Consider the following 21,074-nt stretch of genomic DNA (forward strand, 5'->3'; position numbering starts at 1 on the left):
GCTAATGCAATCAAATATGTTTTTAAATTTGATTTAAAAGACTTGGCTGTGCCAGCATTCCTCATGACTCGGAACGGAGTTCCAGAGGCAGGGAGCACAGCAACTAAGGCCCTCCTCGACCCTCCTGATTTTAGACGACTTCAAGGAACTACCAAAAGTTCAGCATTTGCTGATCTCAAGGAGTGACTATGACCAAAACCATGAACCATGAATTATCCCTATATTAATCCTACAAACACTGAACAATTAAGACAACTTAGAGAAGTTGTTACAGAGAACGTATTTAACGCTGCTTTCTTTGCTATTAACTACGTTTGCTATCAGGTTGCTGTCCCGTAAATAATTTCACAAGCTAGAGTGCATTACCTTTATTATTGTACACGTCTAAATAGTTGGGTGCTGAAAAAATTGTAATCAATGATGGGAAACCTGTAGTTTGACTCTTTCTGTACATCCTGTAGCTGTAAAACAAATAGATTATTTCAGTTTTAAATATCAAAGCACCAAGACTTCTAAGAGCAAAGATATGAAAGCTTTTCAGCCCAGTTGATTAAATCATTTCAAGATTATACTCACCCTGCATCCTGAGCTTCGTGTGCTCTAATAACTGATAACAAATTATTGGTTTGCAAAAAATCACAAACTGCAGGATAGCTGAAAATAAAAATTAAATTTGCGTTCACACTTACATACACTAGCAGATCATTTAAGGACTGAAATACAAAGGACATTCACATATAACATATCCAAAATTACCTATAGCAATAAGAACATCCGCGCACAGTATTGTGGATGAAGTGTTCTGGTGACTTCTCATTTCCAAAGTCTTCACAGGGATCTGACCACAACAGATCACACATTGGCCCAAATGCAGGAGGTTCCTTGAACCTATCTAACTGTATCAAAGAAACAAAGTAGTACATTAGGACTCAATAAATAACTTCATTCAAACCATTTAAATGTGTAATATTTGACAAATATAGTGGTCTCTTGTTTGCCTATTCTCTGCCTTTTTGTAATTCCCACCCAAACAAAAAAAAACTCTATTCACAGATAATACATCACAAGTTAGCAGTGCAAATGTCAGCTGTGTAAATCTTTTTATTTGAAACCAAGTCATTTATATTGGAGTTCGAGTGTTGTATATTTTAGTTTTCCCTCCAGCTTAAATTAGGTTTGTTTTTTAACGTTATCAAAAAAAGAAATGATACGTTTCACAGTCTTAATCGCACTCAGGTTGTTTGTTTCTCAGTTCTGTTAATAGATTTGAATAGATGTTAATAGATGTTGGTATTGTGATATAGAAACACTTTCTTTCAAGACCTCAAAAGACGACTTCTTCAGGTGAAGTTTAAAAGAGCAGCTGTTATTGTTTCATTTGCATATCAGAAGCAATGTCAGAAGTTTTGTAGCATTACCTCATTAGGACTAGCAAAATATCACTGGTCCTTTTTTCCTCTATTTAAGATCTTTTGGTACTTTGCTTGTATTTCATGGTCTGGGTCATATTTCAAACACTTACCTATGGCACTGCATTAGATTTACATATCCTGAATAAATTTAAATCAAAACGATTCTCAGCACAATACAAGGGAAACAGTATTAGGGATAATAAAGCTTGTAAGAGATGGGGTTTTAAAGCATTGGTCAGCACTGCTTTATAATGGAATTTTCTCATTCTATTTTTACTGGCAAACGCTTTTGTCCCTCTGTATCAACATGACAAGTTTAACAGACTTTGAAAAAGCTGTAAAAGATTCTAATTTCTTTATTATTGGTACTAATCTTGATTAGCTAAAATACGTCCACAAAATGTGTATTTTATTTACAAACAGTTATGTTTTCTGGATATCAAACCATATCAGATATAGCGTTACAATAGAAAAGATAATCAAATATTACTAGTCTAAATACGCAGAGCTACAGTCCTACTTTTAAGTGTTACTGAACACTTTGTAGTGTTTTGACCATACACAATGCTTCCAGTAGCTTAGAGAATAATGTTCTACTTCACTGTATTGTGCTGAAACAGAAACAATTATTAGATTTAACAATACTTACTCTTCTAATGTCATCTAAAGTTTGAATTTCTGGTGAAAGGCCACCATGAACACAGAGAAACTGACGATTCAACAGTGCAGCAAGAGGAAGGCAGTCAAAGGCATCCATGCATGCATCATAGAGCCTTTCAGAATACTTGATTTTACCTGCAAAGTGAAGCAAGAAACTTAAGAAACGCATACCAGTGGAACACCAGCACGTTCTAGGTAAGGGAAAGCAAACACTGAAGCCAAGTGCTGAAACCACAACAATGTAATGTACCAAGGTTATATTGTATAATCTGGCATGTCAATATATTGTCTATACTTGGAAGTTATAGGCTGAATTTTACTACTGTACATACATTCTCTTCTGAAATATACAGTTCATTGAAAGGTAGTCTGGTATACTTCAGCATGTACTTACATTCTTGTTTAAACGTAAAATACTCTGTGAGGTGCCTGCACTCGTGATTGCCTCTTAACAGGAACACCGTGGTAGGATATAAGATCTTCAGCACCCACAAATACAACACACACTGTTAAAGAAAAGCATACATTGATGATGCATTGTAACTGTATTTTAGTGGTTTGTACTTCACCTCATAAACAATTCCATGCATTTTTACAAGTGTTTCCTCCCTTTAGTGGTGAATTCAATTTTACTCAGTGCATATACTGCATTGTCATCAATGAAACTTCATTAAGAATATTCATTTCTGCTGTATACAGCTAATGGTGCTTGTTAAGCAAAGAACGTGAGGAGAGGCAGCCCAGCACTACACAACTTCCCCAGTGCTAGGTCCTTTTCCTCAGGGTATAAACTCCCAGCATTCCAGTCAGCCAACAGGGCTCATGTTGGCATCAACATCCCTCCACTTTCCCCATTCCTCTACAGCTGCCCCCAGGCTTATATAAGTGGGGGTCTCTGATCGGCCGAAAATATCTATTACACAGTCATCTCACTAAGCCCAGCTGGTATCCTATCCATGAAGTTCCTTGTCATCGATATCAGAGTTTACACTTCACCCTGACGAAGCTTCTAGTCTAGTGCAGCAGCATGTTGTCCAGCAAGTTCTACTTTGTGTATCATTCCTCAGCTAAAAACCTTGGAGTCACCCTGGACCCCTGCCTCTCTTATTCCCAGCACATCTCCACTCTGGCACGCACTTGCAGATTCTTCCTGAGCAACATCCGAAGAATCCGACCCTTCCTCACCAACTATGCTACCCAGCTCCTGGTCCAGGCCCTGGTACTCTCCCGCCTAGACTACTGCAACTCCCTCCTGGCTGGCCTCCCTGCGTCCGCCACCCGTCCGCTCCAGCTCATCCAGAACTCTGCTGCTCGCCTGGTGTTCTCTCTACCTCGCTTCGCCCACGCTACTCCACTACTCCGCTCGCTCCACTGGCTCCCGATCACCGCTCGCATCCAGTTCAAGACTCTTGTACTAGCCTACAGATGCCTTGATCAGACTGCACCCAGCTACCTCCAGACCCTCATCTCTCCCTACACCCCCACTCGACCTCTCCGCTCCGCCTGCACTAGAAGACTGGCTCTACCACCGCTACGCTCCCCTGCCTCCCGAGCCCGCTCCTTCTCCACCCTTGCTCCGCAGTGGTGGAACGACCTTCCTACAGATGTCAGGACTGCCCAGTCCCTGACCACATTCCGGCGCCTCCTTAAGACTCACCTCTTCAAACAGCACCTGTAGAACTCCTCTGTTGTATCCTGGGACACTATCACCCTTCATTTAAATATGCTTTATTTTGCTCTTATCTGCCCCCTATTTTACTGCATTTAATCCTGTACCTCAGAATATTGTAATCTCCCAAGTGTTTAATCTGTAGTATTTTGTACTTAATCATATCCTGATGTAACTATCACTACTTAATCATATCCTGATGTAACTTTCACTATTATCTGCTGTATTATTGAATTGTGGTTTGTCACACTTGAGAATTATTGTATTTCTTGTTCTTATTGTATGACTTATATTGTAACACTTGAATGTATTTGCTTGCGATTGTAAGTCGCCCTGGATAAGGGCGTCTGCTAAGAAATAAATAATAATAATAATAATAATCATTAAGCAGCAGACATGGTTTCTCCAATGCTGTGTTCAGCACCCGCTCGTGTGGACAGTGCTTCAAAATAATAAACTGAATCAAGCATTTCTTTTTTAGATTCGCATTTTCCACTCTCACCTCTATACTGAAGTAGCCTCGGTCTACGTAGTCACCAAGGAAGAGATATCTGGTGTTGGCCGGAGATCCTCCCACTTCAAACAGTTTCATCAAGTCAAAGAACTGACCGTGAATATCACCACACACTGCAATGACAGGATAAGCCTTACTGAAGAAAACGTTTACGCCAACATTATTGCATTTAATATAGAGGTTACCTACAGTCATATTGACTGAATTATGATTCTACAGTAAGTGTACATGACAAAATTGTGTGAAACAGGAATGGTGCTCTGTACCCACTAGATGGTGCTGTTGTATCACAGCCTTTCTGGTGAACCAGAAAGGGTTTTTACTAGGTGATTATTATCAATACAGTTATAGTGGAAAGAATCTACCCTGTAATTAAGCCCTTTATTTTTTATTTATTTATTCATTTATTTTACAAATTTTCATTAAAACATTTTAACCACTCAAGTATATGAAAATGCTGATTATTCTAATGCAAACATTTTCAATAAGTAAAAAAATATGGTATTTGAATTTGGCCAAATTATTCAATGGTTTAAAATCAACACCAACAGTAAACTGTATCAAAAAGAAAAGTTTTCTAGTGGTGCTACTGCAAATACAATTGATGAAATGCACCCAGCTTTAAGATACTTTTCTTTTCTGTTTCTCGGTTCCCTTGATTTCATCTTTGTGTCCCCCAATATCACGTCTAATATTTACACAGAAAACTGTGGAGCTAATCATTTGCAATGATTTTCACTCAGTTTTTAGTTTTTGTAATAAGCCCAGATAACATTTCCTGGAAATTTTAAACAAAATAAAAACAAAAAACAAAAAAAAACAAAAAGGCCTTCCCTGTAAAGGCATCTTTGGTGTTACATTTAATTTGGAGAAATCCAGTGATTTCAAATGAAGCTACTGGAGGATCTACATTGTTAGGAGAATCTAATGCTTGTTTGCTGATCCCAGTGTTTTAGCTGTTACTGCTTTACCTCACAATACATTTACAGCCGGTTTCACAGAACACGATTAGCAATAGTCTTGAACTCATTTACCTAAATCAACATTAGGCGTCCAGTCCAAGATTAGCGCTAATCTGGGTCTGTGAAACCAGCCACTGGAGTAAAGCAATGCTCCCTACCCTTTCAAGGGATGGAAAAAAGTCTACCGGAAGCCATAATAGCAGTACAGTATTTCATGTTAGATTTCAAAATGTTACGTTTTTCAATTTGTCAGTTTTGGAAAACTGCAAAGCGGTATGTAATAAAATATGTTAACATAACATTATTCAGCATTTGACTTTATGAAGGAAAATTAGTTAATTATTTAGGGTGATGCAAAACCTTTGGCCATAAATGCAGTTTGTAGTGCTGGGAAAATGAACTCCCCTATACTTACTGTTTGACTTCCTAGGTTAAAACTATTAAAGAAAAAAAACCTTGATGTCTTAAAAATAGGTGAAACAACCAGAGCACAAGAAAAATGTTACACAAGAATACCCTGGAGGCACAGAAACACTGAAACTGGGATACAGCGTGACAGCTAATAGTCTCTAAAGAGGTCAGACCTCACCTGTGATCGGTGCTTCTACTTCTATCATAGTTTTCTCCCTCTGCAGGATCTCAGCACCTTCGTTAATAATTCGAAGTGCAATTTCTTCATCTACCCGTCCTTCTTTAATTAAGTGATTTTTCAAAATGTCCGCCCTGGGTTTGCCATCAGCATCAAACACTTCAGCAGATGCCAGGCGGTGCGTTGGTGGAAATGGCACAGCTGTAATACACAAAGTATAGAATTAGAACAGAGAGATGGGTTAACAGGGCACTGTAAAAGTGCTGAAAAGCAGAAAACGTGAAAACCTGAAATCATTTGTCTCTCTTTCCTGGTCAGTGTCTGGGGACTTCTTCATAATTGGACTTTTTCTTCAGAATCTGATACATAATAATATGGCATGACCTGAAGGAATTGTTTTGTTTTGTTTTCTTGGCATTAAATCAGGCTTAAGTGCTAGACAATATTTTCATGATTGGTTTGTTGTTTCACATTTAAACAACAGAGGTCCCTTTCCTCTTGCATGCTCACACATTATCTGCAAACACCAGCAAACCATTAGCGTCTGCTCAGGGGAGGAGATGAAGTGTGCTAAATAGCAGAGAGTGTGGCTATTGCTCGAGAAGATTCTTAATCCTTGTCATCTTTGTTGTGAACAGAATATAAATGCCAAAGCAGCAAGCTCACCTGAAGTGACAATTCATCTAGGGAACATAACATAAATATATAAAAACCTTAAACGTATATCTGTGTGGCAGGATGGCTCGCAGTGGTGAGGTGTGGTGACGTCACGGACCAAGAAGTAACTGAACCAAAACAATGGATGGGTGGGTGAAACTGAACGCAACAGCGTTCAGCTGATTTTTATTAACTAAACAAAAACAACAGATTTAACCAAACAACAAAACAAAGGGCACGAGGGCCAAACGAATCAGACAGACAAACAAGTAAGTGTCATGCTGGCTAATCCAGCACGTTTTAGCAATTGTTATTTCTGTCTCCTCTCTATCTCCCCGTACCTCCTCTCTGTACACTCAACCCTATAGCACGGACAGCTGCAGGTTCTAATACTCTGGCTGAGGGGTTAACTAGCTGTTAATTATCTTATTACCCCTCGACCACAGTCTGCACGCGTTTGGTAAGGATGCGTGACTGTCAGCTAGTTAAATAATCAGGAGCTGATCAGCCACGCATCCTCACGGGTTATAAAAAACAAATAACAAAAGACGCAGCACTTTTAACTGCGCCGCAAACAAAAATACAAATAATAATAAATAGGGGCGGGACACTCTGCCACAATCTGTTACAGAATGTTACCTAGAACATAGCGAGAAGAAAGTTGAATCACTCTCTGCCTCGCTTCGCCCACGCTACTCCACTACTCTGCTCACTCCACTGGCTCCCGATCACCGCTCGCATCCAGTTCAAGACTCTTGTACTAGCCTACAGATGCCTTGACCATACTGCACCCAGCTACCTCATCTCTCCCTACACCCCCACTCGACCTCTCCGCTCCGCCTGCGCTAGAAGACTGGCTCTACCTCCGCTACGCTCCCCTGCCTCCAGAGCCCGCTCCTTCTCCACCCTTGCTCCGCAGTGGTGGAATGACCTTCCTACAGATGTCAGGACTGCCCAGTCACTGACTACATTCCGGTGCCTCCTTAAGACTCACCTCTTCAAACAGCACCTGTAGAACTCCTCTGTTTGTATGCTGGGACACTATCACCCTTCATTTAAATGTGCTTTATTTTGCTCTTATCTGCCCCCTATTTTACTGCATTTAATCCTGTACTTCAGAATACTGTAATCTGCCAAGTGTTTAACCTGTAGTATTTTGTATTTAATCATATCCTGATGTAACTATCACTATTATCTGCTGTATTATTGAATTGTGGTTTGTCACACTCGTACTTTGCTTGAACAAAAGTTATTGTATTTCTTGCTCTTATTGTATTACTTGTATTGTAACACTTGAAATGTATTTGCTTACGATTGTAAGTCGCCCTGGATAAGGGTGTCTGCTAAGAAATAAATAAATAAATAATAATTTGGGGATTTGGCGCATATCCGGTACTGTAGTAGAAACTCATTAAATCCCTCAGGGTGTAAAACGGTCTGAACAGACAGCTTGCATCACTAGATTCATTCTCCAAACTGAAAACTGTAATCTGCAAAAACAAGCCAAGGACAAAATGTAATCCCTTAAAAAAATGATTTGGCCAATATTGAAGAAGATAAATAAATGCATGAATTAATTAAATACAATTTACACATAACTTAGAGAAACTGAACATGATTTCATTGGGGCAATTGAGAGTACTTTATACCTCTCAACAGCTGTGGAGGGAGGTCTCAGAAAATGAGTTACGTGTAAATAAGTAGATTGGTGACATACAACTCCTCTGGGGTTGTAAATACAAAGTTAGACAACACGAAAATGAAAATAAATGCAAGCTTGCTTTAACTCCCAGGCACACACCCTTGAACTGAATCCTGGTATCAGGCCCCCTCCCTCTTTTCCCCTAGGATTACACTCTGTTGAGGGATCAGGCCAAATTAATTTACACCCAGACACTAGCGCGTCACCATCAGACTCTCTCTGCGAGAGCCCCTGTGCTCACATGTCTCAATCCGCAATGCAAACAATTGCCGCTGCAAAATCCACATTGCCTGTGCATCAGGCTATTTAGCGGCCACACTTACAGCCCAGAGGTGAGATGAGTGTTAGGAGTACAGAGAGCAGTAGACACTGTATGAGATTTGTGGAGCATGAAAATCAAACCAAACAAAACAATATGTCAGAGAAAGGGCAGCAAAGTCCTCTTGGTGCACAGAAAATAAAATAAAAGTTTTCTTAGGAGGAGCTGAGAATCCTTATGGCTGAGTTCACTCACCATGAAATTGAGTTATTTGGAAAAACCTCAGCCAACATCAGTTATGCTACCAAAGAGGCCATATGGTCCTCTATAGTGGAGAAAGTCAATGCTGTCGGTGTTACCAGGAGGACAGTCAACCAGGTGATGAAAAGGTGGCAGGACCTACACAAAGAAAAGCGGAACTCACAACACAGCACAGGCATATAGCAGGAACAGGAGGAGGGCCGCCATCCACATCACAGCTGACAGCACTGGAGAGGCAAGCGGAGAGGGCAATCCATCCCAAACAAACCCTGGGTTTGAATATGCAGGGTCTTCTCCGTCTTGCCCTTCTCCGCCAAAGGTTTTCCTGCCTCTCCTCAACAAGAGCCAAGCGTTGTTGCACAGGAGGTGTACCACAGCAGCCATCCTGAGACCAATGACAGGTCTCTGCAGGTGTGGGGTTTTATACAGCTCTTAATTACTCACTTCTACAATGGTTTGCACGTTGTCAGAGGAGGTGCAAAGTTTTTGGAGGGTCAGCAATTGCCCAAGTGCAAGGCAAAATCCTTACATCTCATTATAATGTTTGCAACCGCTTTGTATTCCAGATACCTGCCCAATTCCATGCTCTTTTCTTCATTTGAATACATTTTAATGTAATTTAAATGGATTAATGATGGAAAAGAGCTAAGTTGATAGAGAGTACAGAACACCAGGTGAAAACCATTACATACGCCGCATTTTTAATGACCACTAAAGTCCCACTTTACTCCAGCTGAACACTGTTTTTGCCAGCAATATGAGTGTTTTGCAGCCGCAAATCACTTTGCACGTATCCTTACATCGGCCCCTTAATGTCATAGCAATGTCAAACATACTGTACACATTAAAATGTGTGAGAATCCACCTAGGGTGCAGGCCCTGTCCTCCCCAGTCTCCCCAATCGTCTGGGTCGGTGCATGTGCCCATGTGCACAGAGGTGGGGCCATGTACTTGTCCCATCTGATCCATCCAGTAGATGCCCCTTGCTGACAAACCAAGGTGTCCTAATGTATTTTTCATGGTAGAAATCTCTTTCAATATCATGTTCTACTTCCAAATTGTTGTCCTGCTCTGTTTGAATCATGTGATAGCCCAGTGCAAGTAGTCAAGGAGACAGGCAGGTATCACACAGATGTGAGGTTCAGTGATAACACATTTAATGTTGGCTGACAAAAAAACAACACGAAACAAACACTGGTTTGACACAAAACAAAGCAGTGGCCAACAGCTAAATAGAAACTTAACAATTTAGGCCTGCTATATAGTCTGTAACCACTACACATGCAAAATAAAATGAGACTCTGCTCCCTTTACAAAGTCTTCTACACTAGAACTTATTCCGCCAACCCTACTGACAGTATCCCACAGAATACCTCTACACAAAAGGGGGTCCAGTCTTCTTACATTCCTCAGGCAGACAATCGTATTCCAGACATACCTGGGTATATCACATGGAGATTTGCACTTGGAAAATGAGGAAAACTACAGTATGGATTGGCTGGGAGTGGCAGCAGTTGCAGAAGCAGTAGCAGCAAATGTAATTTAAGAGCTTGAGTGGGAGACTGACATTGACAGACCTCAGCTGCAACACCAACAATACAGAGAGAGGGTATACAGGAACAGGGTTCATTGCTTACAGACTACCTAAATATTTTCATAACAGATATTGAATTATTTTCGATACTTGTGGTTATAAATGAGATTTACTCACTTGTTTTAACCATATAATGTTCTTATAATACTAAGTGTTCAGTGGCTACTTCTAATCATGAGAAGTTTATTTATCGTGGAGGCAAGCAAAGAGTACCAGAGAGAATGCATTCAACATGATTAGAGGAATTCACCGAACACTTATAAACAAATGGTGTAATATTAAAAGCTTAATAAATATATAATGAAGTGTTACACACATGGTATACATGTATAATAACTAACTACAAACACAAATGCCACTTCAAACTTATTAATTAATAGCCTACAAACGTACATACTAAAATACATACAAAAGGTAGATGTCGATATAAGAAAATAAATACCAACCAAGCCTATATAGATTGCTTACCCCCTGCCCCACCCAAAAAATAAATAAATAAAACGCCTGATTAAAAATACTATTTTTTCCCTTCTATCTGCATGTCGGCCAGTGCGACGCAGAAGGGCGGACACAGCCTAGGAAACGGGAGGTGTCTGTTGTCCCTGTATACTTCCATGTGATTGCAGCTGAGAACTAAGAATTTGCAGAACAGGAACTAAGCTAGCTATAAACTCCCTAAGACAAGTGCCTATCTCTGACACCTGCGCACCAGAGCCTGGCGATTTTCAACCATACAACTCTGGTGGTCGGTCAGGTTTTGCGCAACTACCAACTGATGCCCTTGTTGGTCCTTCATGGCATCCAATATCTTGATGTAACCTTGCCCACTATTTACCTCCCTCTGTGCATTTAGCAACTGAAACATCTCTGACGTCGGCTGTGATATTTGTTTGTCCAGCAGGGGTGGTAGTCCAGGTTGCAGGTGAAATTGGAGGGGATGGACTCCTGTCTTGATCGGATATTATTCCTGCCCTTAATCTAGGTGGTGTGCTGGGCGACGCCGAAGGTGCCATCATTTTGGAGCTTGCATCCTTTTGAGCTTGAGCAGCTGCACAAATTAGGAACACAGCTCTGTACCTTGTATTGTAATATTAAATATATACAGTGCTACTCCGTTATAACGCAACCCGTTATAGTGCAGAATCGGTTATAACACGGTAAGATGGCTCCCATTTCCCCCATAATGCAATCTGGTCGACTCACAAAAGTTGGGTTTTATTGTTGTTTTACATTACCGTATTTAAACCCATTTAAGTTGAAACTGGGACATATACCCTACTTACAAAGCTCCTGTGCTTGCATTGTATTTTTTTTCTTCGAAAAGTAAAAACAAACTGTCTGTTAATGTTACAAAACAAGTAAGAAACAATACAAGTGTGTATGAACGTCCTTGGACTGTGTTATTTATTTACAGTTTACAACACTTATTATAAAAAAACATACCATTTAAATAAGAGTGGTGTAAACTTTAAACTGGTGGAATAGCAGTTTTTACACTGTATATATTGTAACGATCCAGATTTTATACTGTTACATGACTTGTCTATGGACCCTGTGTGTGTGTGTGTGTGTGTGCGTGTGTTTTGTAAGCAGGGAAGCGGTAAGCTTGCCTCAGCCAGGATTGATTGACGTCCGGGTAGGCAGGGACATGAAAGCCCACATCAATGTGGACACAAGCTGCTGTGTGAATGTGCAAGACTGTTTGTTGCTTTTGGCGTGGCCCTGGCTGACACAGGCCAGGAATAATTGTCCCAATAAACTGTGGATTTACGTACCTGCAAATTGTGTGTGTGTCTCCTTCCTTCATTTTCCATGGTACGCTACAATATTAATTTGGCTTGTGGGCTTTGTAAATCATTTTGGGAACAAAAATGCCAATATTTGTTATAAGGCGAAACACAAATAACACAGTCTCCAATTATAGACCCCGACAACTGCGTTATAATGAGGTGGCACTTTATATATTTTTTTAAAAATGTATTTGTTTCTTTTTCACCAAAAAAGATTGTAAAATGCACATTAAAAGAGATATATAACGTAAGTCATGGCAAAATATCCACTCGAATGAGGGTAAATGACTAATGGAGTTTAAGGTTTGCTTTTTTTTTTCATCCCTGTCGTCCGATTTTTTACCCACACGCCAGATAATCGTAAATCAATATTTTATATGTGGTGTTCTAAATAAATGTACATTCTGCATGCCAAAATGCACAATGTTACATTAAGTTTACAAATTATAAACAAAACAGATATTCCCATTATTTTTTATTTAAAAGCCATCTCCCTGTACGCTAGTAGTTTCCATAAAAGCGAATTATGCTTCTATTCGTTTCTCTTGATCTCGTTAGCATACATTTTGATTTAACGACTTCTCCTTATCTAGTCGTTGAGACAGGAAGCAATGCATGTGACCTGCGACAATTAAGCTTTTTAAGGAGAAATGTGTTCATTAATGAACTCATCGACTCAAAAAGCATTATTGGATTGTTACTATACAGCGAGTTTGATACAATAACGCTAATGTTTGAACCCCCCCCCCCCCAGTGCCATAGTCCCTTAATGGTATGAATACACTGCAAAGTAACAGTAGGTAGGGACCTCATTAAACGATGACAGACAATCAATCACTGAGGGTTATTATTCCCTGTTACTGTGAAGACTGTAGCCTACAGGATCATGTTAAGGTGTCTGCATTGCACAGACCAACCCAGATTTGTAAATTGCATGCCTTATCATCCTTTCACCAAACTTAACACATTATCATTACCATCTATACTTTCATTTTCATTGATTTTGTATGTGCATTTGTTTTGTTGTTAAATAGTCAATCACCTATCAACTATGGCAGAACTTGTACCCCTTGATAGTCAAATAGTGGCAGTTATATTTTTTTGCTATATCAAAACATAAGAAAATGTACGAATGACAGGAGGCCATTCAGCACATCTAAACTCGTCCAGTATCCATTGGCTGACTGATCTCAGAACTTTGTCTTAAAGGATCCAAGTGATTCTGCCTCAACAACATGACTAGGTAGCCCATTCCATACCCTCAGATGTGTCTCCTTCCCTCTGTCCTAATCTCAAAGGGGCAAGCATTGTATAACACTTTTTAGGTGCTGCGTAATTCCTATTAAACTGCACAGCTGCTTGCATCAATAATTTAACATGCTTATAAAACTATTTTTCATAGTGATTTATGATTATAATGATGTAATATTTGTATGTCTCACTTAATTATATTTCATATATTACCGTACATAGATAAGATATGTTTCTGGTGCCTTCTCAAAACCAAATCTGCCATCATTACTGAATACATATTCCTTCTGTCATAAACTACATACAAAATGAAAGATCTACATTTAGTTTTACTTGAACTTTTTTATCTTCAAAGATAGGCTGAAAAAACTGAATCAATGTCTCAACTTGATGAAGTATTCAGATCAATCAGCTACTAGGAACCAGACAAGCTTAGATGGGCTTAATGGCCCCCTCTCGTTCATAGATTTTCTTATGTTCTTATTTCAAAAGTCAAAGTATATATTTTTTTTCAACAGAGTAATGGTTTCTGTACATCCTACAGTCCCCTGCAGTCTTCCCTGCAGTCTTGATATTGCATTTAATTAATTTTAACCATTTTTGTGGAGCTGAAGCAGGAACCCCTTGTTAGGTGTACATGAGAACAGGACACTATTTTATTTTTTTTTTACATATATTTATACACTACCTCAGACTGGGACCTAGCAGTCACGTGAAGTTCCAACGTGATTTCCGATGGCATATGTTAACATACGGCGCTAAGATGAAAGGGTTAAAAGCTTTTTAGTTTTATTATTATTATTTATTTCTTAGCAGACGCCCTTTATATACAATTACCCATTTAAACAGTTGGGTTTTTATTGGAGCAATCTAGGTAAAGTACCTTGCTCAAGGGTACAGCAGCAGTGTCCCCACCGGGGATTGAACCCACGACCCTCCGGTCAAGAGTCCAGAGCCCTAACCACTACTCCACACTGCTGCCCACACTGCTGTTTATATGCAGTTTTTCTACAACATGACCTACTTTTCAGCTTTGCTTTATTCCACTGCGTGTGGTTTTAGACATACAAAGAGAGAGTTCAGATTTTAGAAAAAACTTACCTTATATACCATTGTCAGTAATAAAACAGCAACATCGTTTTAAATGTGCAGCTTTGAAAGAAATGCATGCTATAGCAAACATGTATTTTAATTTTAAAACAGACATCTGCGGTTAAGTTCTCAGTACTAAGTCCTCCAGGTGAAAGGATGTAGGAAGTGCAAGACAGTCTAAACGTATGGCATGCAAACAGAGGTGTCCTTAACTTAGTGTAGTACCAGATATCCTGTTTTAAAATGTGCATTGAGACCTATATAAAGAAGGGATGTACATGGCAAAGACGATTTATGGAACAAATTTGTCAACTACACTTACTTTAAAGTTATTGGAGAGAAGAAAATAATCGTACCTGTTATGTTCTTTCATTTGTTATTATATGTCTCAAAAGCACACTTTTAAAAGAAACCTATAGTAAACATTTGGTTAAAGAAATATGTTTGTAAGCCATACTTTCAGTTAAGAGTTGCACTTACTTGACCATTTAACCCTGAGGGGAAATTGTCCCCAAAAGAGCCAACTTAACAGCGTTTCAATATGTTTAACATATCTTTATCTGTATATATACACACACACACACATACACACACAGTAGTATATTTCTACCTATATATATATATATATATATATATATATATATATATATATACACATACATATATATATATATATATATATATATATATATACACACTATATATATATATATATATGTGTGTGTGATTTAAAGGTAAACATTATATTCTTAAATATACTTATATTTTTTATGATTTTACACAACTGAAAATGTATTTGGAAAAATAATACAAACTGTAAATATATTCAAGTATATTTTTAATATAATATAGGAAAACATATTTTGTACTGCATATATTTTCCAGTATACTGAAACATATGCCAACATATTTTCCCCAATATATTGCAATATACAGGGTGATTAGAAAGTAAGGTTACCACATCAATGCACCATATCATTGATGTGGTCAACTTACTTTCTATTCATTCCTGTATTTCATTTCCATAAGGGCATTCTGCAATGGACTCTTTCATTAACCAACCCCTATTGACTGACATGCTTTCAGTTCGTAACATGCTTTGACCCAGGAAATACAAGTGTAACAGATATCCTATAAATGAGAAATAGAAACCGACACCTTCCTTTAACCTAAAGTAGTACCAGATACCAGAAAATATTTGTTTGCTGTAACATTTGCTTCTTTCAAAACTGGCACATTTGGGACCTATGTAGGTAATCCAATAAGATATATGAAATGATTTTGTTATATCTATAAATAAGAAACGTGTTGGGTTTTTTACCCCTCAAGCAGTCGTGTATGTTTGCAACACCACCGAGCATGTGATTACTCTGTGCATGCCAAGAGCTAGTCATCACTGCCAAGCAGGCACAACAGTTAAGACTGAAAACCGACAACACTGCGCCCGGAAAGAACACAGAGTATGGCAGCAAGAAGACATGTCCAGGCCCCGTCCAGCTGCGCTGGAAATGTCTGGTCCCCAGCAGCTAAAGCCTTCTGTGATTTCTTTGAGGTTAATAATTAATCACACAGTTTGTACCAATAGGGCTGCAGTTTATTAAAATTCAGGCGGTGATGAATGTACAGCAGCCCCTGAGGGCTCCCCAGGGTTTCCTGCAGTAAAAGTGCTGTTCATGTGCCCATCTCATCTATCATGCGGATATCGACACAGCAAGTCTGTCCTCGACACTGTCGGATATAACTTGGTCAGCCGAAGTGAGAATTTTACTGCCCTTTGTGCCAGTGCTCTTTGGTCAGTCTCCACATTGGCTGGATATGAGGAGCAGTGTGAAGTTACAATCTAATGAAAACATACAGAAGACAACATTTCACCACTCAAAAAAACATTTTCTAAGTTTTTTATATATACTTGCCTTTTTCTATATTTATACAATGCTCTTATATTTTCCTCCCTCTCATTCTCCACTGCACTTCACACATCCAAATAAACCATTATTGCTATGGAAACCTTTACAAAAGGGGATAATGGTGACTATTTTTTGATCAGACAGTAAAAGGATGTGATGCCGTCATGGCTGGCTAGGTAGGAATAGCGAATATGGAGGCGGAAGACTGCAGTCCAGTGCTTTCATGCACTTTTAACAATAATGGTAGGTAATGTGTAGTTGTATTTAGAACTGCATCCGCTTATATCAGTTGAATAGTCTTTACTGTTACCCAACAACTACCTGTCAGATTGCAGCGCATGCTCTAAAGCACTCTCCACTTATATGCCCTTTCCATTGACAAAATAGTGCCATGGGGGCCCCGTGCCCTCACCAATAGCATCCACCACTGAAAATACACTTAAGGTGTCAGTCTCAGAAGGTGACAGAATGCTAATTACAGAGGATTCCCCTTTGTAATTAAATTTAGTTCATAGTGTATCTGTCTTAATGTCACAGCCTGTTCTGCTGTGGATGATGAGAACACCACCTTCATGCAACCTGGACACCCTCCCCAGGCTCGGATTCACCGGATATCTCCCAGGAACATTCAAGGTCAATACCTAATTGTACTGCATACAAAGTGCCACTTCTGCAAACTTTTCCAGGTGGGAGCTGACTTGTGTTAAGGCACACACTTACACACAGCTGTTTGACTGACTACAAAATACTGTCCCACAATTCTGTATGCAGATTTGGTTGCCAGCATCCACAAGGCCATAGCAACCCTCGTTTGCAGGTACACACAAACAGAACGTGGTGTTCTTTTTTGCAGAGTTCAGAGTTTATGACATACGTTGTCACAACACACCGAGTATCCTTCAATTGAATACAACGCTGTCCCACCAGTCTGATGATCTAATGTGTGTCCATATGAAAACAACTCTCTTGCATGATATCAGACAATGTGCATCCTCTATTTCGAAACAAAATAAAAAACCTTAGGACATGTGTTTGACAAATTACAATAACATTTTCTGAACTTTAACAAAATACAGTGACCCCCCCCACCACAGTTGACCCATTAACGAGGGCTGTGACATAAAGTATGTCCTAGATTGGCCAAAAAAAATAACTGCATACTCTCCTAGAAACCAGGAAGGTGCTCATCCAGTCATCGGATGTAAAGGCTTAATCAAACAGGTTTAAAGTTATCCTTTGAAAAATGACACAACTAGTAGTAGCCTGATATAAATGTTACTGCCACCAGCCTACCCTACATATTTCGATTAAGCATCATTCTCCACGATACTAAGACAGTCACCAAATTTCCAAAATAACCTGCAAGCATATGTTTATATGTATTTAATTTGGGATTTAATGTTAAAGATCGAACAAATCTTCAGTACCGGTATTTGTTTAAACATGCATTATGTCACTCCATAAGAATACCAGTTTGAAATACCAGTTTCTAATTCTGTTTGCTATTTATTGATTGTAGGGCAGTTCCTTTTGAAAGAAAAAAAATCTAAATTGGAAATATTTTTCATACCCCCCCCCCCCCCCCCCAAGCAGACAGTGACCCTTCAACATCTGAGTTTGGCGGATGGCTTTATCCTTCAGAACACTCGGCGACAACCAGCCGGCAGAACAGGTGGCCACACCACAGGCTTGGATTAGTCTGCTGTACATGAAGAGGGCGGTGATGGGCCGATCTCTACAACAGGAATTACAATAAGGATGTCTATATGACGTTACAAAACCAAGAGGGGAGCTGCTTCACAGAAAATAAATAGTGCAAAGAATTCTGAAACAAAAAAACTGAATATAGCTCCAGTTCTTTTTTTAATCGAGGTATTACTTTGTTTTACAGAGTACAAGTAAAAATATATTGGTACCAATTTAATATTTTGATAGAATATGTTCAAAATACTAAATATTTACTAAAACCCATTCAATAAGTTCAATAACTTTTTTTTACAGGCCAAAAATAATCGTAAATAAAATTACTTCAGCAATAATAATAATAATAATAATAATAATAATAATAATAATAATAATAATAATAATAATAATAATAAAACTATGCTGAATATTATAATAAGAAATGTATAATTCTTTTTTTTCTTTGGACAGGTCCCAATTCCATATATACAATTGACTAACATGTCCTGGCTTATATCTTGTTTTCCTTGCAGAAATATGTATTCTGCCTACAATTTCCAATACTCCACTAGACAATAAGGTCACAGAAATTGCATTCACAGACAGCAGGCACAAAATCAGTTCAAGAAAATATTGGGAGCTTGGTAGATTATATATATATATATATATATATATATATATATATATATATATATATATATATATATATATATATATATATATAGCTTCATATATCAGCTTAGAATGCAGTTTAAAGATATGTAAGTTAGATACAGTACAGTACTTATCACAAGCACAAAGTCCTCTAATAAGATTACTGTGCAGTGCTTTAACAAGCTGGTCAATTAAAAGTGTGTGGTCAATTAAAACTGGTATTACTCTTAATAGTTTAAAGACAGTATAATGTGTCCACTGCATAGACAGTCTAATACACATTAGGGTATTTATAATGTGTATTGCCAATCGCTTTTCATTATAGACAGGCCTACTGTAGCTATGACAGCCGCGCACTTGTACATTTAAAAGATCACGCCTACTTCTTGACAAATATTGACAGACCTTCTAAAAGCATTGCTGGTCGAGAGTTTCACGAAGAATGCAACATTAATTGTAACTTTTAAAGCGACCAATTACTTTACATACTTGCACATGCATTTTACTATGTTACCATCTGTGCACTTTGATAATACCAGTCTTGTAGCATAGTGACAGGTAACTGAACACTGATTTGCTAAATTATTCCATTAATTAATTTGTACACATAATGACTTACACCAAGAGCATGCATTATCGCATTGCTATACATTTATTTGTTTTCTGAGTCACGTCTTCTTGTGTAACATAATACCGCATGTAAAATATACCCAACAAAACTGTAAGCTAATTGCTTTTGAGACATTATTATCTGTAGACAGGCCTGCGCTTTATTTTTTCTCATATAAAATACATTGCCATGTTACCCTTACCACCTCTAGACAGTGACTGCATACGTGCAATACAACATTTATTGTACACATCCATTTATTTATTTTAAACGCCTGCAAATACGATAACCCAATTTAAACTGCCAAATTAGTTTATTTTAGAATGTCTTATTTTTATAAATACAAATACAATACATGCAAATAAAAATAATCTTCTTATGAAAGAAAATGTTAACTTTTGCAAAGATTATATATAAACAGAAGTAAGAAATTCACTCCCTGTTGCTATGCATGGCTAATGCAACGCATTTTACATGCGTGGTGCACAGGAAAAGGTAAAACGAACTCGAAACAACCCCGCAATTAATACATACATATTGTTTTATTAATAAATAAAAATAGTAGCTCCGCCATTTTCACAATCACGAGTGCAGAAAAGTGTTACAACAATAAACTAGCGAGACTCACAATTTATCATCCGTTCAGTGGTGGAGAGCGCTCCGTCCTCAGTGGACATGCTGAAAAAGAACGGTCTGTCTGAGATTTGTATACTGTTTTTATCTTCGGGTATTGTGTCTTTGCGGCAGCCCCCCTTCCTTGTTCGGTTATTTTCATAGAGCCCCCGTGAATGTGTGCCAGAGCCGAGAGAGGCGAGTAAAACGACAAGACACATGCACACAGACACAGAGTTGTACATCTGCAGCTCAGACCAACATGGCGCGGTCTGTATATTGAGTGTGAGAGGTACATTGCCAGACAGCAGCGACCCTCTGTGTGTCTCGGAGGGACTGGTTTCGGGGTGCAATGGTGAATTATTATACTTAGGCCAGGGAATGGGGTGAAGGGATATACTGTACAGCAACTGGAGTGAAGTGAATGCCTAAACAACCAGTTATTCTCAAGTAATGGTTATGCATTGAGTCCAGTACCCACATTCTGGTCTCAGACATGTACAGTGTCATCTGTTCTGACCTCTTCTTGACCTAGGCCACTTGTCCCTTCACTAATGACAGAGGGGGGGTAGGAATGTCGTTTTTATATTTTATTTCTAGCAGTGTTTGTAATAAAACAAATAACAATAGCTACTGTACCTTGGCCTAGATTAAATAACGATTCTTACAGCAGCGCTGTAAGATTTGATTTAAACAAACGTAATCTCATTTCATAACTCCCAACCACAGGCAATCTGTGTACATGGATTGGGGAATGAGAAAGAGCAAACAGTCTCACTGATACAAGTGCTGTAGCTGTGTGATACTGTTATGGAGATTTGCACAGCTCTTAACATTACAATCCCCAGCACATCCTTCTCACTAGAGGACTGGTTACTGCAGGCAGAACTATGCTTGTATGCCTGAGAAAGAAAACTAATTTAATAAAGTGGTGAAGCGTTGCCAAAGGCAAAAAAAAAGGCAACGTCAGTTTATATAATTGACATTAAAACTATTTTTCATAACATTCTAAGTGTATTCTGAGCCAAACATCTTTCCATATGGAGCAAAGTAATGATCGACCTTGAAAATATAATAAAATATACCATTTGTAGTCTACCAGTACCTTTAGGACATCATTGCATTTGAAAACAGCAAATGCGTAAAAAGGAGAGCAAAGGACTCCTTCAGTCAAGTTGGTTGGCTTTGGTTGTTAT

At 38.6% G+C, this 21,074-nt stretch overlaps 1 protein-coding gene across 11 annotated transcripts in view; it reads right to left on the minus strand.

Moving 5' to 3' along the window:
* LOC117418255 (serine/threonine-protein phosphatase 2B catalytic subunit beta isoform-like) overlaps positions 1-20,179 on the minus strand; it is a 35,937-nt gene extending 15,758 nt beyond the window's left edge. For 4 of the 11 annotated variants that reach the window (XM_034031102.3, XM_034031103.3, XM_059035751.1 and 1 more), the window contains exons 1-8: positions 19,895-20,176; positions 5,807-6,007; positions 4,244-4,368; positions 2,467-2,578; positions 2,062-2,207; positions 757-896; positions 577-654; positions 367-461 (exon numbers count right to left, since the gene is read on the minus strand). In XM_034031102.3, the coding sequence (XP_033886993.1) occupies positions 367-461; positions 577-654; positions 757-896; positions 2,062-2,207; positions 2,467-2,578; positions 4,244-4,368; positions 5,807-6,007; positions 19,895-20,123 (1,126 nt within the window). In that variant the 5' untranslated portion in view covers positions 20,124-20,176. Of the gene's footprint in view, positions 1-366; positions 462-576; positions 655-756; positions 897-2,061; positions 2,208-2,466; positions 2,579-4,243; positions 4,369-5,806; positions 6,008-19,894 lie in introns of all 11 variants that reach the window. The other 7 variants (XM_034031098.3, XM_034031097.3, XM_034031095.3 and 4 more) reach the window with 4 other exon arrangements.
* Between the last annotated feature and the right edge of the window lie 895 nt (positions 20,180-21,074).

This window comes from Acipenser ruthenus, chromosome 13, assembly GCF_902713425.1.
Source record: "Acipenser ruthenus chromosome 13, fAciRut3.2 maternal haplotype, whole genome shotgun sequence".
Lineage (NCBI taxonomy): Eukaryota > Metazoa > Chordata > Actinopteri > Acipenseriformes > Acipenseridae > Acipenser > Acipenser ruthenus.